The 19,756-nt window shown below is 41.5% G+C and overlaps 1 protein-coding gene across 1 annotated transcript; it reads left to right on the top strand.

Annotated features, from left to right (window-relative positions):
• The first annotated feature begins 625 nt into the window (after window positions 1-625).
• On the top strand, window positions 626-5,547 carry LOC136883210 (uncharacterized). Its single transcript, XM_067155408.2, has 2 exons — window positions 626-716; window positions 4,203-5,547. Exons 1-2 carry the CDS (start codon window positions 705-707, stop codon window positions 5,364-5,366), a joined length of 1,176 nt encoding a protein of 391 aa, XP_067011509.2. The 5' UTR covers window positions 626-704; the 3' UTR covers window positions 5,367-5,547.
• Window positions 5,548-19,756: the final 14,209 nt, after the last annotated feature.

A 19,756-nucleotide genomic window follows, 5' to 3' on the forward strand; every position in this document is an offset into this window, starting at 1 on the left:
TTTACCCTCCAGGGTCGGTTTTTCTCTCGGACTCAGCGAGGGATCCCACCTCTACCGCCTCAAGGGCAGTGTCCTGGAGCTTCAGACTCTGAGTCGGGGAATACAACTGGGGAGGATGACCAGTACATCGCCCAGGCGGCCTGACCTGCTATGCTGTACAGGGGCCTTGCAGGTGGATGGGAAGATTTTGAAAGGGATAGACAAGGAAGAGGGAAGGAAGCGGCCGTGGCCTTAAGTTAGGTACCATCCCGGCATTTGCCCGGAGGAGAAGTGGGAAACCACGGAAAACCATTTCCAGGATGGCTGAGGTGGGAGTCGAACTCATCTCTACTCAGTTGACCTCCCGAGGCTGAGTGGACCCGGTTCCAGCCATCGTACCGCTTTTAAAATTTCGTGTCAGAGCCGAGAATCGAACCCGGGCCTCCAGGGGTGGCAGCTAATCACACTAACCACTACACCACAGAGGCGGACGGACCGAGCCCACAAATCTAAAAATTAAGTCCTCTCCTACTTGTCAAAATGATAACGTGAATATGTTTACGTCGTCAGCACGAATTATTGTTGATTGCGGCATGCAACGTATCAACAGACGTGCCCGCTATGACACACGTCACACACCTGGTCTGTATAAATAGGCTGTGAGCCCCTCGTTCAGCACAGCAGTCGTGGTGTAGCTTCATCACCCACAAGACACACAGACCAACATGAAGATTTTGGTAAGTGTACCACCACTTTTGACTTGCGAACATCATCTTCACTTAAAATAGTCTTCATTTAACATAAGCATTTTCACTAATATTTTTCTTCACTAATCCTTCAGGCTTGTAAATTTTTAAAATTCATTTCCATCCGAATAGAATAACTTAGTTTTTTCTTGAAGACTTCAATTCCTTGTCTTTAAAATATGCACTATAATAAAATCGGATAAATCTTTAAAATGTCTGCCTCTAAATTTCTGAATAATTTACATCCTAAGAGAATAATTCAAGGAATATATATTCAAATCAGTAACGATTTCGTTACGAATCTTAAAACATGTAAATTCTAATGGTTTTCTGTCTTACGAGAACAATACATTTCCTTGAAGACCAAGCATGATGTGAATTCTTATTAAATATACAAGTAAATAACAGCGTAATTATGAATCTTTAAACTTAAAAATCCTATATTTAAAAATACCGTTTCCATGCTCAGTTAAAAACTCGTTGTCCTTGAAGGCTAGCAAACCCTGGCTTTGAGGTAGGTCTTCAAATAAAAGCTTCGTTATGGGCCTTAAAACATCTAAGTTCTGAAGTTTTAAAGGTCATTTCTTTCCTACGACAACAGTTTGTTTTCTTGAGAACCAACATTCAAATAAATGATAGCTTTATTATGAATTATAAAGCTTCTAAATTCTAAATTTGTAAATGACATTTGTATGCTACGAGAACAATTTCAAAGTGAGCACAACCTGGCTTTAAAAGAGCTATTCATATAAGTAGGACCTTCATTGTGAATCTTGAAACTTCCACCTTGTAAATGTATAAATACACCATTTACATTCAAAAACAACGGATAATTGTCCTTGAAGGCCACCACAATCTGGCACTGAGTCATATATTCATTATGATTTTTTTTTAAATTATAATTCAAACAACCATTTCAAAATGTATTAAGCCAAAGTTTCTTAACCTCTAAAACCACTTAGGTATACCTAACCCCACTTGTTGCAACCGAACGCAAGTGGATTATTCGTAAATTTTCACCTTCAAAAGTCGACATTTTTTAAATGGTGCTTCCACTCTTGGAGAGTAATCTTTGAGAATTAATTAATTATTATTATAGTTCTTCAATATGAATCACAAGGTATTTAAATTAAATACAATATTATATAGATTCGATTCACATTTGATTAGTAATATAATTTACAATATAAATTGTTATAAATGTTCGAAATTTTGAATTTTAAATTCCTATTTCTGTGTCACACTTTACGGAATTATATAAATTATTAGTTCATATCATACATTCCCATTAACGTTAGTGAAACAGATATGTATAGAGTATATTTAAATTCTAAGTAAATACAACGGAGATATCAAACCCACTAAGTTAAAATCAAAAATATATTTCTACGCTATTCGTGAAAAGGCTGTGCAAAATCACAACAATCTATCAACCTTTAAAAATTCAGAAAATAATGTTGATAGTTGGGATGTTTGTTTCCAACGGTTGTTATGATTACATACACTTTTGATATATGTCACGAAGTTGTTATTCCATTCTTAAAATGGAGTTATTGTCCAGCACCAGATTATCATAGTGGGGCAGACAATCAGCTGATCTGTCTTCAGTCAGCGAAACTTTGCTTACTGGACAAATAGAAGTCAATTGTCTTGCACAGTGACACTGCTCATCTAAATATTACATGCTTCACCTGGAAGAGTCCGACTCATTGGCTGAATGGTCAGCGCACTGGCCTTCGGTTCAGAGGGTCCCGGGTTCGATTCCCTGCCGGGTCGGGGAATTTAACCTTCATTGGTTAATTCCAGTGGCTCGGGGGCTGGGTGTTTGTGCTGTCCCCAACATCCCTGCGACTCACACACCACACATAACACTATCCTCCACCACAATAACACGCAGCTACCTACACATGGCAGATGCCACCCACCCTCATCGGAGGGCCTGCCTTACGAGGGCTGCTCCCGGCTAGAAATAGCCACACGAAATTATTATTACCTGGAAGGAACTTCCAAAATCATATTCTAAGCGAGGTATCACTTATACACATACAATGTTTGAAATACTTTGCTTAAGAATAATAAATTAGAATTCGCATTTAAATTCACAGTAGAGTGTCCAGCGTCCATCAGTTGATGCTGGGCATTGCCTAGCAATTACAATAAAGAATGGTTTGTTTTATACAAACATGTGTAACTACGATTCCCCTCCAGGAAACCTTACATTTTGGGAAAGTGCATGCCAGTGAGGTTCACTTAGACAGAAACAGAAATGCCTGCCAGGTTAGCTCTAGGGAGCACGAAGGTAAATGTGACCTAGCAATGATCCAACCAATCTATGCTACGTCACTACAGAGGTTACAAATAGTGAAAAATTAATACGTTATTAAATATTATTGTCCGCCTCTGTGGTATAGTGGTTAGCGTGATTAGCTGCCACCCCCGGAGGTCCGGGTTCGATTCCCGGCTCTGCCACGAAATTTGAAAAGTGGTACGAGGGCTGGAACGGGGTCCACTCAGCCTCAGGAGGTCCACTGAGTGGAGGTGGGTTCGACTCCCACCTCAGCCATCCTCGAAGCGGCTTTCCGTGGTTTCCCACTTCACCTCCAGGCGAATGCCGGGATGGTACCTAACTTAAGGCCACGGACGCTTCCTTCCCTCTTCCTTGTCTATCCCTTCCAATCTTCCCATCCCCCTACAAGGCCCCTGTTCACCATAGCAGGTGAGGCCGCCTGGGCGAGGTACTGGTCATACTCCCCAGTTGTATCCCCCGACCAATAGTCTGAAGCTCCAGGACACTGCCCTTGAGGCGGTAGAGGTGGGATCCCTCGCTGAGTCCGAGGGAAAAGCCGAACCTGGAGGGTAAGCAGATGATGATGATGATGATGATTAAACATTATTTCCTGCATCTTTGCCGTATTTGCAAATGCACCCTGTTACACAGCATTTGTTTCACTCACATCCGAAATCTAGCACGTTGTAGCGCTCCTTTGCAAACCACCGGTCAGGAATCCCATTCATCAGTAGTGCATGCGGGACACCTACAGAAGAAAGTACGGGGCTTTAGGGCCACCTGTTATATCCACAATAAACATCATAGAATCGATTGTTTTTAAGAAACGAACTCCTACAATATCACTCTTCCTTTTTGTGACAGTACATTAATAGTTATGCAATCCATCGCGATAACAGTATAATACTCAATCTTGTCTCCTAGAAAGGACTTTAGAAACTGCGGTCCCTAAAGCCAAAAAATGTTTGCTCAATAAAGGTATTTTAGTCTTAAATTCATTAAAGAAAATAAAGTTATTTTTGTCTTTAATCCATTAAAGCAAAGGAATACATAAAAATGGAGTATAATTCCAAGAACGTATTTGTTCTGGTTTTCTCCATAACACGGAAAATCTTGAGTTGCACAGCACTCCTGGGTTCTGTACCGAGCTTTCTGACTCCCAGCTGACTGTTGCTTATTTCTACCAACAGGTGGTGCTCGTCGTAGTGGGAGCGGTCGTGTGTGACCCTAGCCTCAGAGGACACTACGGTCATGGCCATGGTGGTATTGGTCTTGGAGGAGGTTTTGGAGGAGGATTCGGGGGAGGAGTTGGAGGTGGAGGTGGCCACGGACTGGGACTCGGCGGAGGTTTTGGAGGCCTTGCAGGTCTTGGAGGTCTCGGAGGTATTGGAGGTCTTGGAGGTTTTGGTCTTGGCGGCCAAGGTGGTGGTTTCGGTGGATCCGTCGGAAGAGGAGGAGGATTTGGACTCGGCGGTGGTTTTGGAGGACTTCTTGGAGGAGGAGGAGGAGGAGGCCTTGGTGGTGGCTATGGATATCGTCAGAACATCGGCATAGCCATCCCTCAGCCATTCCCCGTACCCGTTGAGAGACAAGTACCTATTCCTTTTAGGATCCCTTTTGCTGTGCCCTTTGAGAAACCAGTTCCAGTGCACGTACCCAGACCCTTCCCAGTCCACGTTGATCGCCCAGTGCCCGTACCTGTTGAACGCAAAGTGCCCTACCCAGTAACTGTACCCTTCAAGGTACCCCTGCCAAGCCCATTCCCAGTACATATCCCCAAGCCATACCCAGTACCCATTGATGACCCCGTCCCAGTACCCATTGAGAAGAAAATCCCCTACCCAGTACATGTTCCAATCAGAGTACCCCATCCCCACCCATACCCCGTCCATGTCTCCAAGCCCATCCCCATCCCTGTACCCCGATCTGTACCCCTTCCAATCCCCCACCCAGTAGTGGTTAAGAGACCAGTTCCAGTAGTCATCAATGTACATGGCGGCGTTGGAGGAGGAGTAGGCGGCGGTCTTGGAGGATTTGGAGGATTTGGTGGACTCGGTGGACTCGGCGGCGGTTATGGAGGCGCTGGCGGATTTGGTGGCCTTGGAGGATTTGGCGGCGTTTCAGGTTACAGAGGAGGCAGAGGACTAGGTCTTGGTGGACTCGGTCTTGGCCTAGGAGGCTACGGAGGATTTGGCGGCCTTGGAGGATATGGCGGCATCGTAGGTCACCGAGGAGGCAGAGGACTCGGTCTTGGAGGATTCGGTCTCGGCCTAGGAGGCTCCGGAGGTTATGGTGGCTTTGGAGGTATTGGTCTGGGAGGTCACGGATCCATCGGCCACGGAAAATACCACTAACTGAACAACTTCGGCGTAGAGCGAGCTGCACCACGTAACAGCTAGCACTTTCTGCAGGCAGTCCTGTCAACAACCGACAAGGAGGCCTTGCTTCTCTATCACTATTTCTTTCCCTTATTCAAAATTTATGAACTCTGAATTTCATTATTTCATGCAATAAAAGCTACTGAACTATAAATAATGTATAATTATTTCCATCAGATTTCTCCACTTCCCCTCTCACTTCCTTCCACAGTCCTGCATGCTAAATATCTGAAATTCAAGGAGAAATATACACAAATAACACTATAACTGTTAAGTTGGTGATCCTTAATATATTAACTCAGGAAAATATAAGCCATACGACTATTAAACATACAATTAATAGCTGCATCCAGTACTAAATAGAGACTTGAAGATTTGAAGATTAGAAATAATTATTTATTCATCCATCATTCCTTCTTTCCTTTCTTCCTTCTTTCTTCCCTTCCTTCCATGATTTATTTATTTATTATTTATTTATTTATTTATTTATTTATTTATTTATTTATTTATTTATTTATAGCTCAATTGGTAGAGCACTGACCTACTGAGCTAGAGATGGCGGGTTCGATCCCAGATGAAACCAGTGGTATATTACAGGTGCCTCTGTGGATCAATGGTAGAGTTTCGGCCTCCGGATTCCAAGATAGCGAGTTCAAACCTGGCAGTTGTAGTCGGAATTTTGAATGGCGTAGAATTAGTCCATTCAATAGTCCTTTTTGTACGATGTTGGCTTGTAATAAGTCCCTGGTGACACATTTGGTGTTCACTCGACAAAATTCATTAGAACTCAGCCCTAGACGCCCAGGAAAGATTCCGTTTACTCTGCCATCTAGTAGACCTATAGTAAAACAAAACGTCGAAATTGACGAGCAGACAGCCAGATTGCGTCAAATTAAATGCCTGCACACGGTAGCTGAGGTCATACGATTATTCTTATTATTATTATTGTTTCCACACCCTTCATGGCTCTCCTAATATTTTACTGAGACCATCATTCTTTGAAGTTCCGGCTCCATGGCTACCCGTGCTGGCCTTTGGTCACAAGAGTCCCGGGTTCGATTTCCGGCAGGGTCGGGAACTTGAACCGTAATTGGCTAACATCGCTAGCACGGTGGCTGGGTGTACCTGTCGTCTTCATCATCAGTTCATTCTCATCACGACGCGCATGTCGCCTACGGGAGTCAAATCAAAAGAGCTTCACCTGGACAGCCGAACATGTCCTCGGACACTCCCGGCTCTAAACGCCATACGCCATTTCATTTCATTCTTTGAAGGATTGAACCTATTTTTTTTTTTTTTTTTTTGCCTCTGATCATCAATACAATATAACTTAAAAATAAAAATGTTAAAAACCACAATGTATAGCGAGAATAAACTTAAAAATTAATTCCAGTGATACACGAGTCATATTACAAGGAAAAAAGTCATACAGGATAATATAACTAATATTACGTAACAGTACTAATTAATTGTGTTTTAGATTAGAATAAAACTTAAGACAGTTATTATAACAGGATACTCACTTGGAATCTAATAATTAATAACATGGTTTACGACATTTACACTAGATTTTGTTTTTCAAATTTCTTCATAACATATTAAATTATATTGAGAATAACAGTGTTACACGAAAAGGTAAGTGTAGCTTCGGTCATACTAAAAATATCAACGTAGAGATGAATATTATTGTGGAGTTTCATTGCTCTGTTAATTGGGGAGTTCTTATGGATTTCAGTCTTAGCCTTTGATAGAAAGAATAACTTTCTAAGACGATTTACTTTCTGTGACGCTCAACATATTGAGTCATTAAATGTATAATTAATTATTTTATAGAGGAAATTAAAATCTTTGCAATTTCGTCTGTGGCGCAGGCTATTCACACCATCTTCCTTCAGTGTACTTAAATAATCTACGAGGGTTGAGTAATTTCTTGAATTTTAAAAACTAGTTTTGAGCACTCTCGATAATATTGTTGTTCCTTGTGGTCATTGGGTTCCAAATAATTGAGCCATACTCAAGTTTGGACCTTACAAATGAGTTATTATTATTATTATTATTATTATTATTATTATTATTATTATTATTATTATTATTATTATTATTCAAGGTGATTGAATGCAACAGACTCATGTAGGTACATTTACTGGCACGACAAATCACTCCCATAAGACAAAATTCAGGCATCTCGGTGTCTCCGGAAATCATAAGAGTAATTAGTTGGAGCCGATGACCTAGATGTTAGGCCCGTTCAAACAACAAGCAACAACAAGTAATCCGTGGGATGTAAAACCAATAACATCATTATTTATTTATTTATTTATTTATTTATTTATTTATTTATTTATTTATTTATTTATTTATTTATTTATTTATTTATTTATTTATTTATTTATTTATTTATTTATTGTCAATGTTGTATTAGTTTTTCTTTCTTTCTTTCTTTCTTTCTTTCTTTCTTTCTTTCTTTCTTTCTTTACCTCCTCCCTTTCCTACTTCCTTCTAACCTCGGTATCCCCTGTCTGTAATAAGAGGTTACTAAAAGGGCGACTCTGGGTACTCTCAACTTGGAAGTGTGAGTTGGTGACCAAAAGGCTCTAGTTCAGTCTAGCATTGCTTCCATACCGAGCGATCTGGCTTCGCAGTTTGAATCACGTAGCTGTGAGCTTGCATTCGGCAGGTAGTTGGTTCGAAGTCCACTATCAGCAGACCTGGATATCGATTTCAGTAGTTTAATATTTCATTCCCATTCCTATCCTTTTCCTATCTCATCGTACGTAATGTCTCTGTTATGGAGGGTAAGAGAAGTAGAGGTAGACCAAGACGACGATGGTTAGACTCGGTAACTAACGATTTAAAGATAAGAGGTATAGAACTAAATGAGGCCACAACACTAGTTGCAAATCGAGGATTGTGGCGACGTTTAGTAAATTCACAGAGGCTTGCAGACTGAACGCTGAAAGGCATAACAGTCTATAATGATAATGTATGTATGTATGTCTCAAAATTAACAAACGTTTCACTTAGTGAAATAACAAGGTTACAGCTGCAAATATCAGTTTGATACAAGAAAGAAAATCCAAGGGTTGGAATTTACAAGTGCTGAGCTTCAGGCTCTAAATTTACAAGTGCTGAGCTTCAGGCTCCAAATTTCCAAGTGCTGAGCTTCAGGCTCCAAATTTACAAGTGCTGAGCTTCAGGCTCCAAATTTACAAGTGCTGAGCTTTAGGCTCCAAATATACAAGTGCTCAGCTTCAGGCTCCAAATTTACAAGTGCTCAGCTTCAGGCTCCAAATTTACAAGTGCTCAGCTTCAGGCTCCAAATTTACAAGTGCTCAGCGTCAGACTCCAAATTTAAAAGTGCTGAGCTTCAGGCTCCAAATTTACAAGTGCTCAGCTTCAGGCTCCAAATTTACAAGTGCTCAGCTTTAGGCTCTAAATTTACAAGTGCTCAGCTTCAGGCTCCAAATTTACAAGTGCTGAGCTTCAGGCTCCAAATTTACAAGTGCTGAGCTTCAGGCTACAAATTTACAAGTGCTCAGCTTTAGGCTCTAAATTTACAATTGCTGAGCTTTAGGCTCTAAATTTACAAGTGCTGAGCTTTAGGCTCCAAATTTACAAGTGCTGAGCTTCAGGCTCCAAATTTACAAGTGCTGAGCTTCAGGCTCCAAATTTACAAGTGCTCAGCTTTAGGCTCCAAATTTACAAGTGCTGAGCTTCAGGCTCCAAATAATTTACAAGTTCACAACATCGCAAATGTTGCATTTAGTTGGAGAAGGAGATAAATCTCCCAATTCAAGAGCACTTTGCTCCAAAGGTTACAACTACGGCCTTCCAAAGGCCCCACTCAAAATTACACAACAACCAGGAAAAGATAGGTACTTGGCTCTGAAACGTGTTATCGAATTCTTTCTTCTTCTGCTGCTGCACTAGAAGAGCTCCTACTCTTCCTCCGTAAAAGTTACTAGATTACCGTAAAAAGAACTAACGTATTAACAATGCTTGTTACTGTACACGACCGATACAGAAATACCACCCTTTTTAAATTCTGAGCAATGTAGAGACAAACCTCTTATTTTAGATAGATAGCCGTTTTCGCATGAGTAACGACGATATATCTATTGATATGAGGTCTATAGCCGACATTTTGGTAGTCTGTGGTTTGACTAGCGTCATTAAAACACATTGGATTGCGTAGTGGTTTCCTAAACCATAAATATTTCTTAGTAAATGATATTTCCTAATTGAACTCAGAGATTTCGTAAACGTCAACCTCAAGAGCACTAGAAATTACTTACAAGTCCGAGGAAAAATTTAATTAAAATTTACAAATTCTGTTGTAGATTTAGTTTTCATTTTATAAAACAAAGGGAATTTGAAATTCGAACTGTAGAATCTTAAACTTGAGAAAAGTTGGAAAATAATTACACAAGGCACTTTCCTGTAGAAATTAGTTTAAAGTGTTACAAAAAGTGTTAAAATTAAATTTCGTGTGGCTATTACTAGCCGATTGCAGCCCTTGTAAGGCAGACCCTCCGATGAGGGTGGGCGGCATCTGCCATGTATAGGTAACTGCGTGTTATTGTGGTGGAGGATAGTGTTATGTGTGGTGTGTGAGTTGCAGGGATGTTGGGGACAGCACAAACACCCAGCCCCCGGGCCATTGGAATTAACCAATTAAGGTTAAAATCCCCAACCCGGCCGGGAATCGAACCCGGGACCCTCTGAACCGAAGGCCAGTACGCTGACCATTCAGCCAACGAGTCGGACTACAAAAAGTGTTACTGTACATAAATCGTGACAAAGTTTGGTTTAATTTTATTTACGCTCAAGCCGGCTGCGTGGTGTATGGATAGCGTTCCTGTCTCTTACCCGGAGGACCCGGGTTCAATTCCCCGCCAAGTCAAGGATTTCTACCTGAATCTGAAGGAACTCAGTCCCCCTTTTACGAAAAATGACATTTTTATATCGGCGTATTGAACAAACATAAACGAATGTATTCGTGCTGAAAAGGCTTCAGTCCGGCCTCATGGTAGTCAGTAAACGAGGAGTCGACCAATACTATTCAAGGTAAAAGGCCCTTAGGCACAGCACCCATAAAGCCAAGGTGCTGCTATCTATAGGTGATTTTTGCAGAATTGGCCTCAGTCCAGAGACTTAAAAAAGTTGAGAAACGATAATCAATAATTGTAGTTCTGAAACATGTGTATTGCATCTCATTAACATTTTAAAATTCATGATTGTGTTAACCTTGACAGTTTCGTTATATTTTCACTTTTGTTTGTTTTGTTTGTGATTTTGCAGAAGGGGCCTCCGTCCAGTGATTTTTGCAGGCTCTAAATGGAAAAATAACATCGGCGTAATCTTACACAATCCATAAGTGAGCTGTAACCTACCTACTGCACTTGTTTTAAATGTGATTCGAGTGATATATTATTCTAACATATTATTTTTGTAATTCCCCGAAAAAGTGCTATTTTGTTATTAGACCGTTTCTGCATGAAGCGATTCAATTGAGGAGTCATCTGACGATCTAGAAAGCCAAGAAACGGCCGAGAGGATTCGTCATGTCGACCACACGACACCTCGTAATCTGCAGGCCTTCGGGCTGAGCAACGGTCGCTTGGTAGGTGGCCTTTCAGGGCTGTTGTGCCATGGGTTTATTAATTGTTATTTTAATTCACGTAGCTAACAAGTCTCTCCGTACATCGGTTTGTTTTCAGTGCGACCTTAGTGTACAGGAATTGAAGTTTGGTGCACGCAATGTGTCTGATTCATAGGTTAGAAGTAACAGACATGAAAGCAGTGAGAAGGTGGGAAAAATGGCAGGAGGGAACTGAAGTTTTTCACAACATCTTCGTAACACTACCCTCTTTTCAGAAATCACCCAGAAATTTTAGATCAGTATATTCTAAATCACATAAACCTAACAGTTTGCATTTTCACAAGTCAGTAATATATTCTGAAATAGAAACCGAATGAATTATAGAGGTTAACATCTGGTGCACGTAGATTATGAAATTATTTCAAATAATTAACAGTGTCAGCTGAGGAATGTCCTACTTAGTAACATGGACATGAAAGAATATCTGCGAATATGCACAATGTAAATGCTACACAAATTAGGCCTGTTGAAAGCGCTGACAAGTCTTCCAGCTGAACAAAGGATTATATGGCAAAATTTGTTGCCATGTGCATGAGAAGAAATTAGTAACAGACAGGATATATCATTTCTTTCAACCGAACATGAGTACAGGTACAGTAAAACCTGTTCTCAGCGGAAATCCAAGGAACTGGAAATATGTCCATGTTTATACAGGATTCCGGTTCATAAAGGTGGTTAACAATAAAAAATCATATGTACGTACCTCCGCTAGAGATGATGATGATGATGATGGTGGTGGTGATGGTGATGATGATGATTATGATGTTTGTTGTTTAAAGGACCTAACAGCTAGGTCACCGGCCCCTCATAATGGTACTAATTACTGATAAAGCAGAAACATGGTGTTCCTCGCATGGTGGTGCTAATCAAGGTAATGTAGAACCATGGTGTTCCTCGCATGGTGGTACTAATCACAGGTAATGTAGACCCATGGTGTTCCTCGCATGATGGTACTAATCACAGGTAATATAGACCCATGGTGCTCCTCGCATGGCGGTACTAATCAAGGTATTGTAGACCCATGGTGTTCCTCGAAAGGCGGTACTAATCACAGGTAATGTAGACCCATGGTGTTCCTCGCAAGGCGGTACTAATCACAGGTAATGTAGACCCATGGTGTTCCTCGCATGATGGTACTAATCACAGGTAATGTAGACCCATGGTGTTCCTCGCGTGATGGTACTAATCACAGGTAATGTAGACCCATGGTGTTCCTCGCATGATGGTACTAATCACAGGTAATGTAGACCCATGGTATTCCTCACATGATGGTACTAATCACAGGTAATATAGACCCATGGTGTTACCCGCATGGTGGTACTAATCAAGGTATTGTAGACCCATGGTGTTCCTCACATGATGGTACTAATCTCAGGTAATATAGACCCATGGTGTTCCTCGCGTGATGGTACTAATCACAGGTAATGTAGACCCATGGTGTTCCTCGCATGATGGTACTAATCACAGGTAATGTAGACCCATGGTGTTCCTCACATGATGGTACTAATCACAGGTAATATAGACCCATGGTGTTCCCCGCATGGCGGTACTAATCAAGGTAATGTAGACCCATGGTGTTCCTCACATGATGGTACTAATCACAGGTAATATAGACCCATGGTGTTCCTCGCATGATGGTACTAATCACAGGTAATTTGGCCCATGGATTTCTTCGCACGGCGTTACTAAGCACAGGTAATGTAGACCCATGGTGTTCCTCGCATGATGGTACTAATCACAGGTAATGTAGACCCATGGTGTTCCTCACATGATGGTACTAATCACAGGTAATATAGACCCATGGTGTTCCCCGCATGGCGGTACTAATCAAGGTATTGTAGACCCATGGTGTTCCTCGCAAGGCGGTACTAATCACAGGTATTGTAGACCCATGGTGTTCCTCGCATGATGGTACTAATCACACGTAATGTAGACCCATTGATTTCTTCGCATGATGGTACTAATCACAGGTAATGTAGACCCATGATGTTAATCGCATGATGGTACTAATCACAGGTATTGTAGACCCATGGTGTTCCTCGTATGATCGTACTAATCACAGGTATTGTAGACCCATGGTGTTCCTCGCATGAAGGTACTAAGCACAGGTATTGTAGACCCATGGTGTTCCTCGCATGATGGTACTAATCACAGGTATTGTAGACCCATGGTGTTCCTCGCATGAAGGTACTAAGCACAGGTATTGTAGACCCATGGTGTTCCTCGCATGAAGGTACTAATCACAGGTATTGTAGACCCATGGTGTTCCTCGCAAGGCGGTACTAATCACAGGTATTGTAGACCCATGGTGTTCCTCGCATGATGGTACTAATCACACGTAATGTAGACCCATTGATTTCTTCGCATGATGGTACTAATCACAGGTAATGTAGACCCATGATGTTAATCGCATGATGGTACTAATCACAGGTATTGTAGACCCATGGTGTTCCTCGCATGATGGTACTAATCACAGGTAATGTAGACCCATGGATTTCTTCGCATGATGGTACTAATCAAGGTAATGTAGACCCATGGATTTCCTCGCATGATGGTACTAATCACAGGTAATGTAGACCCATGGATTTCTTCGCATGATGGTACTAATCACAGGTAATGTAGACCCATGGATTTCTTCGCATGATGGTACTAATCAAGGTAATATAGACCCATGGATTTCTTCGCATGATGGTACTAATCAAGGTAATGTAGACCCATGGATTTCTTCGCATGATGGTACTAATCACAGGTAATATAGACCCATGGTGTTCCTCGCATGATGGTACTAATCACAGGTAATATAGACCCATGGATATCTTCGCATGATGGTACTAATCAAGGTAATGTAGACCCATGGATTTCCTCGCATGATGGTACTAATCACAGGTAAATAGACCCATGGATTTCTTCGCATGGTGTTACTAATCACAGGTAATGTAGACCCATGGTGTTCCTCGCAAGGCGGTACTAATCACAGGTAATGTAGACCCATGGTGTTCCTCGCATGAAGGTACTAATCACAGGTAATGTAGACCCATGGATTTCTTCGCATGGTGTTACTAATCACAGGTAATGTAGACCCATGGTGTTCCTCGCAAGGCGGTACTAATCACAGGTAATGTAGACCCATGGTGTTCCTCGCATGAAGGTACTAATCACAGGTAATGTAGACCCATGGATTTCTTCGCATGGTGTTACTAATCACAGGTAATGTAGACCCATGGATTTCCTCGCATGATGGTACTAATCACAGGTATTGTAGACCCATGGTGTTCCTCGTATGATCGTACTAATCACAGGTATTGTAGACCCATGGTGTTCCTCGCATGAAGGTACTAAGCACAGGTATTGTAGACCCATGGTGTTCCTCGCATGATGGTACTAATCACAGGTATTGTAGACCCATGGTGTTCCTCGCATGAAGGTACTAAGCACAGGTATTGTAGACCCATGGTGTTCCTCGCATGAAGGTACTAATCACAGGTAATGTAGACCCATGGATTTCCTCGCATGATGGTACTAATCACAGGTATTGTAGACCCATGGATTTCCTCGCATGATGGTACTAATCACAGGTATTGTAGACCCATGGTGTTCCTCGCATGATGGTACTAATCACAGGTATTGTAGACCCATGGTGTTCCTCGCATGATGGTACTAATCACAGGTATTGTGGACCCATGGTGTTCCTCGTATGATCGTACTAATCACAGGTATTGTAGACCCATGGTGTTCCTCGCATGAAGGTACTAAGCACAGGTAATGTAGACCCATGGATATCCTCGTATGATGGTACTAATCACAGGTATTGTAGACCCATGGTGTTCCTCGCATGATGGTACTAATCACAGGTATTGTGGACCCATGGTGTTCCTCGCATGAAGGTACTAATCACAGGTATTGTAGACCCATGGTGTTCCTCGCATGAAGGTACTAAGCACAGGTAATGTAGACCCATGGTTTTCCTCGCATGGTGATACCAATCATAGGTCACGTATACTCATGGTGTTCCTCACATTGTAGGATTGATCACGGGCGCCAGCTAGATCCATGGTGCTCCTCACATAGTTGTCCTGATCATAGTCAATGTATATCCACGGTGTATCACACGTTATGATACCACCCACGGGCAACACAGACCCATGGTGTTCCTCACGCAGTGGTACTACTCTCAGGCAACGTAGACCCATGGTGTTCTTCACATAGTGGTACTAATCACGGGTAATGCACAAACCCATGGTGTTCCTACAGAGTGGTACTAACCACAGGCAACGTTGATCCATGGTGTTCCTGACATAGTGGTACTAATCATAGGCAACGTCCAGAGCCGCGCTGTTCGGCACATAATGGTTCTGCTCCTAGGTGACGTAGACCCATAGGGGGTGATCCAATTTTAGTCGCGCCTTACGACAGTCGGGGGGATACCTTGGGTGTAGTCTTCATCTGCGTCCCCTGTCCACAGGGGGTACCTCTGTTAGATAATCCAGCAGTATATTTATATGATTTTGTGCAGTAGTAGATAAAATAATGACTCTAATCACACACCTATGTACAATACTGTAGTTCATCAGCTCTAACACAAACATGTTCTTGCCCAGAACATCCTCGCAGTGCACAGTAGTACAGTTTATAAACGCACTGAACACACATTTCATGTATGTATGTTTAGTCCTCAGCCCGAAGGCTGGTTGGATCCTCAACAGCTCCGCCATCAGCTGTCATAAATGGCCTAGGCATCACTGAAAAGGTGTACTAGGGAAATGAGGAGTGAGGTAGTTTCCCGTTGCTTTCCTCACCGAGCCAGAAGTTGCTATTACATATCAGTTCGCCAAGCCCACTGAAATGCATGCACCAACTGACCCTATGAGCAACATTTTCACACCATTCATAGCAGGGACGGGCTGCATAAGGTATGGCATTACTAGCATCACTCATACCTCAGTCACTTTCATCTTGTCAAAGCCAAGGATAAAGCTGAGACAGATCAATGAAAGTAACAAAATTGCTCTAGCCTATAGCAGAAGACATAGTGCACTGTAAACACTAGGTCCTGCCAGGAAAGGCATACACATTTCATATTTTACAGAAATAACACCAATAGCAAATACTGTCATTTACATCTTCCAGTAATCCAGAATTTTACGCTTAACACAACTATTCCTAGTAGTACGGTTCACAATTTAAAGACGGGCACGGCAAATAAGATCGAACAATTCCGCGTCATTTTTTCGTTAGCGAAATAGACTCAATATTCCTTAAGACTCATAGGACTTGTCCATAGGATTTCACGTTAAATAAACCAACTTCATCGTCTTCGTTCCCATCTTCATCGCCATCAATTTCCGTTCCTTTTCTTGGAGTTACCGAGCTCGATAGCTGCAGTCGCTTAAGTGCGGCCAGTATCCAGTATTCGGGAGATAGTAGGTTCGAACCCCACTGTCGGTAGCCCTGAAGATGGTTTTCCGTGGTTTCCCATTTTCACACCAGGCAAATGCTGGGGCTGTACCTTAATTAAGGCCACGGCCGCTTCCTTCCCACTCCTAGCCCTTCCCTGTCCCATCGTTGCCATAAGACCTATCTGTGTCGGTGCGACGTAAAGCAAATAGCAAAAAAAGAAAAAAAAATTCTTGGAGTTGTCTTCGATGTTTTCTAAGCCGCTGAATGAAATGCTAGTTTAAGAGCAGGCCTAAAATTTTATTCTCAAATATCTGTACAAAAGTAAAGTTATGAAAATGAAAACCTACAACCTGGTTTCCAGTCATTGACTGGGTCAGGGATGTAATGAATGAATCATATATAGGCTATTAGTACGATGGAGTCGCCACTCCCAAAGTGATTTATTAATGACTGATAGATGCTATAAATGAGAATGTAGAGTGTTGCTGGAATGAAAAATGACTGGGAAAACCGGAGAACCCGGAGAAAAACCTGTCTCGCCTCCGCTTTGTCCAGCATAAATCTCACATGGAGTAACCGGGACTTGAACCACGGTATCCAGAGGTGAGAGGCCGACGCGCTGCCGTCTGAGCCACGGAGGCTCCCAAAACTAAAGTTATATAGAATTAAAATTTTTGATCATTTATATCGTACTGACTATGATATGAGTTCCTATTTTTGCTGCTAAGTCCATATCAACGCCAAACTACAAGAAAATGGATGAACGGAATTTAATGAAAATCGGTATGTAAAGTCAGAGAATAAGGCACTACAGTTGAGGCTATAAATAATTTTTATTCACGCTACATGAAATTATAATTATGGGAAAGGCCCCTACAATTTAATTCTTAAATACGTACGTTATTGATCCTGTCGAAAAGTAATACATAACTAAAGTTATAGAGAGTAGAATTTCCGATCATTTATGCCTTATACAGTTTTACTGTACGGTACCGGGTGCTTAGTCCCTATCAACACCACTGCTAACATAGGAATATAGTTCAACTGTGTTAACTGGCAATGGTTTTTGTCATATTATCTTAAAGTGTAAAACTGCGTGGTCATCTGTCCAAATTGTCAAGGAAAATTGTGAAGATGATTAGAAGAAATGAGAAAAATGTCGTAAGGGAATGATCGCTTAGAGAATAAAAAAGAGGGATTCACGAAGGAAGGACTTCATTTACATTAGGTGCCCTAACATCACAGAGTCGGAAGAAAACTAAATGTGACGGCCTACAATATAGCGTGTCATTCCACTATTCCAGAAATTAAGCTCAATCGAATTGAGACGATCGCGATTACCAGTAATGAAGTGAGACACAATAAATAAATTATACAACATGTCAAGTAAATTGAAGGTAACACAAAGTCGGAATGAATGGCAGTGACCAAGACAAAATAGATATTCGAATTTTTAAGACCAACACTGTTTAAAAATCACAAATGAAAAGCTAAATCAAGGGAATGGACGCGTTCGGAGCAAGAAGCTGCATAAATCCTAAAATATATTAATAATGAGAGAATAATTTAAGGAAAGAGAGATATTACGTCTAAACAAGAATATACAAAAATATTAAATAATACGCGTGAAATATTAAAATTCAAAACTTATAAATTGGTTAGCAGCGGCATAGAAAAACTAAAAAGACAATGCCGTAACTATAAAAGCAGGCATTCAATACGATCGCAGCATAAACGATCAAGAAATGGAAAAGCCATTCTATACGAGATAAAATTGAAATATTAGCAGACATATAGGAGATTTAATACCTAGTGAGATTATGCGAAGCAATATTAAGCGGAATTAAGTAGTTAAATTATGTTAGAAGGCTTTGAAAACGATAATATATCACAGCTGATTTCATCAATAGAGGCTGCCTGGCCGAGGCGGTAAAGGCGTGCTCGGTTCGCCCGGAAGGACGTGTGTTCGAATCCCCGTCAGGAAATCGAAAATTTAAGAAACGAGATTTCCACTTCTGGATGTGCATACGGCCCTGAGGTTCACTCAGCCTACACCAAAAATGAGAACCAGGTTAATTCCTGGGGCAAAGGCGGCCGGGCGTAGAGCTAACCACTCTACCCCATCACGTGCGACGGTTAACAATGGTGGAAGCCTTTACCATTCACTCCTCCAAGGGCCTTCATGGCCTGTACGAAGGTGTCTTTGTCTTTGATTTCATCAATCTATGTTGTCTTTTCAACCGAGAATTTGAAGGAAGCCATGACTTTCTAAGAAAGCATGATTCCGAGCTGAACCTACATGGCAGAGATGGCCCCTGGTGCCTGATGACATGCTGATGACCGGCCAAGCAGAATGTCCAGAATCCAGAGCTGCCGAGGATGACCAAATGATATATATCATTCCGAAAAGCGACGGAAAAAGATATGTTTCTTTAATAAAATGTATATATCGATAAATAGAAACAACTTTAGTGTTTTGTAGTTAAAGCCCACAGTAACAGATATGTGTTTAGAGCCTCGCAAGTGATAAAACTGATCAACAATAGCATTACAGCGACTATAGTTGTGATTTGTTTCTTCTGCTGCCACTCATCCCCGATAAATGGGATTACTGCTGCGTTCCGAGTAAAACAGCATGCCTGAATATTGGCGGAAAGTATCTGGGGAGTTAGATAACTTTGTACAGGCTATTTGATTTCTTGTGTTGTTATGCATTTCGCTTGGAGCACAGGAGACGAATTAAATTCACCAAAGAGCCAGGAGTAAAGGAAGGAGAGAGAAAATCAATCGTGGTGTTTTATGTGGCTTTTAATGCCTGATCATAGGCAGGAGACTTCCGATTATCTGTGGTCTCGAGACCACAGACACATGACCTTTCTTCTCAGAAGTCCCACATACATTGTCCAGTTTTCAAACCACGATCATCTTGGTGACAGCACAGTAAGAAGTCTCTCTGATAACGCGCCCCTAAGAGAAAGGTAAAAGAAAGAAACGATTAGCCCTCATACAGTAAGACTCAACATAAATGTGCATTCGTTCCTGTGCAACTGACGTGGAAACGGTGTCTTAAAAATTTTGCTCAACTGAATTCCATCGACGTTCCTACATCCATATTTGGGTTCTTGTTAGCATTACATATTGTGTAACCCACATAGCAAGCAGTTCCATACCACTTGTGCAACCCAAGTGCAATGTGCCAAATTACCAGACAGATCCAATTTTCTCGGAATCACAAAGAGGTAGTTTGATGGTTTACAGGCAAGGCACTTTCAATTCCGCATTTATTAATTTATGTCTTTATTTTCTT

The sequence above is a fragment of the Anabrus simplex genome, chromosome 11 (genome assembly GCF_040414725.1).
Source record: "Anabrus simplex isolate iqAnaSimp1 chromosome 11, ASM4041472v1, whole genome shotgun sequence".
Lineage (NCBI taxonomy): Eukaryota > Metazoa > Arthropoda > Insecta > Orthoptera > Tettigoniidae > Anabrus > Anabrus simplex.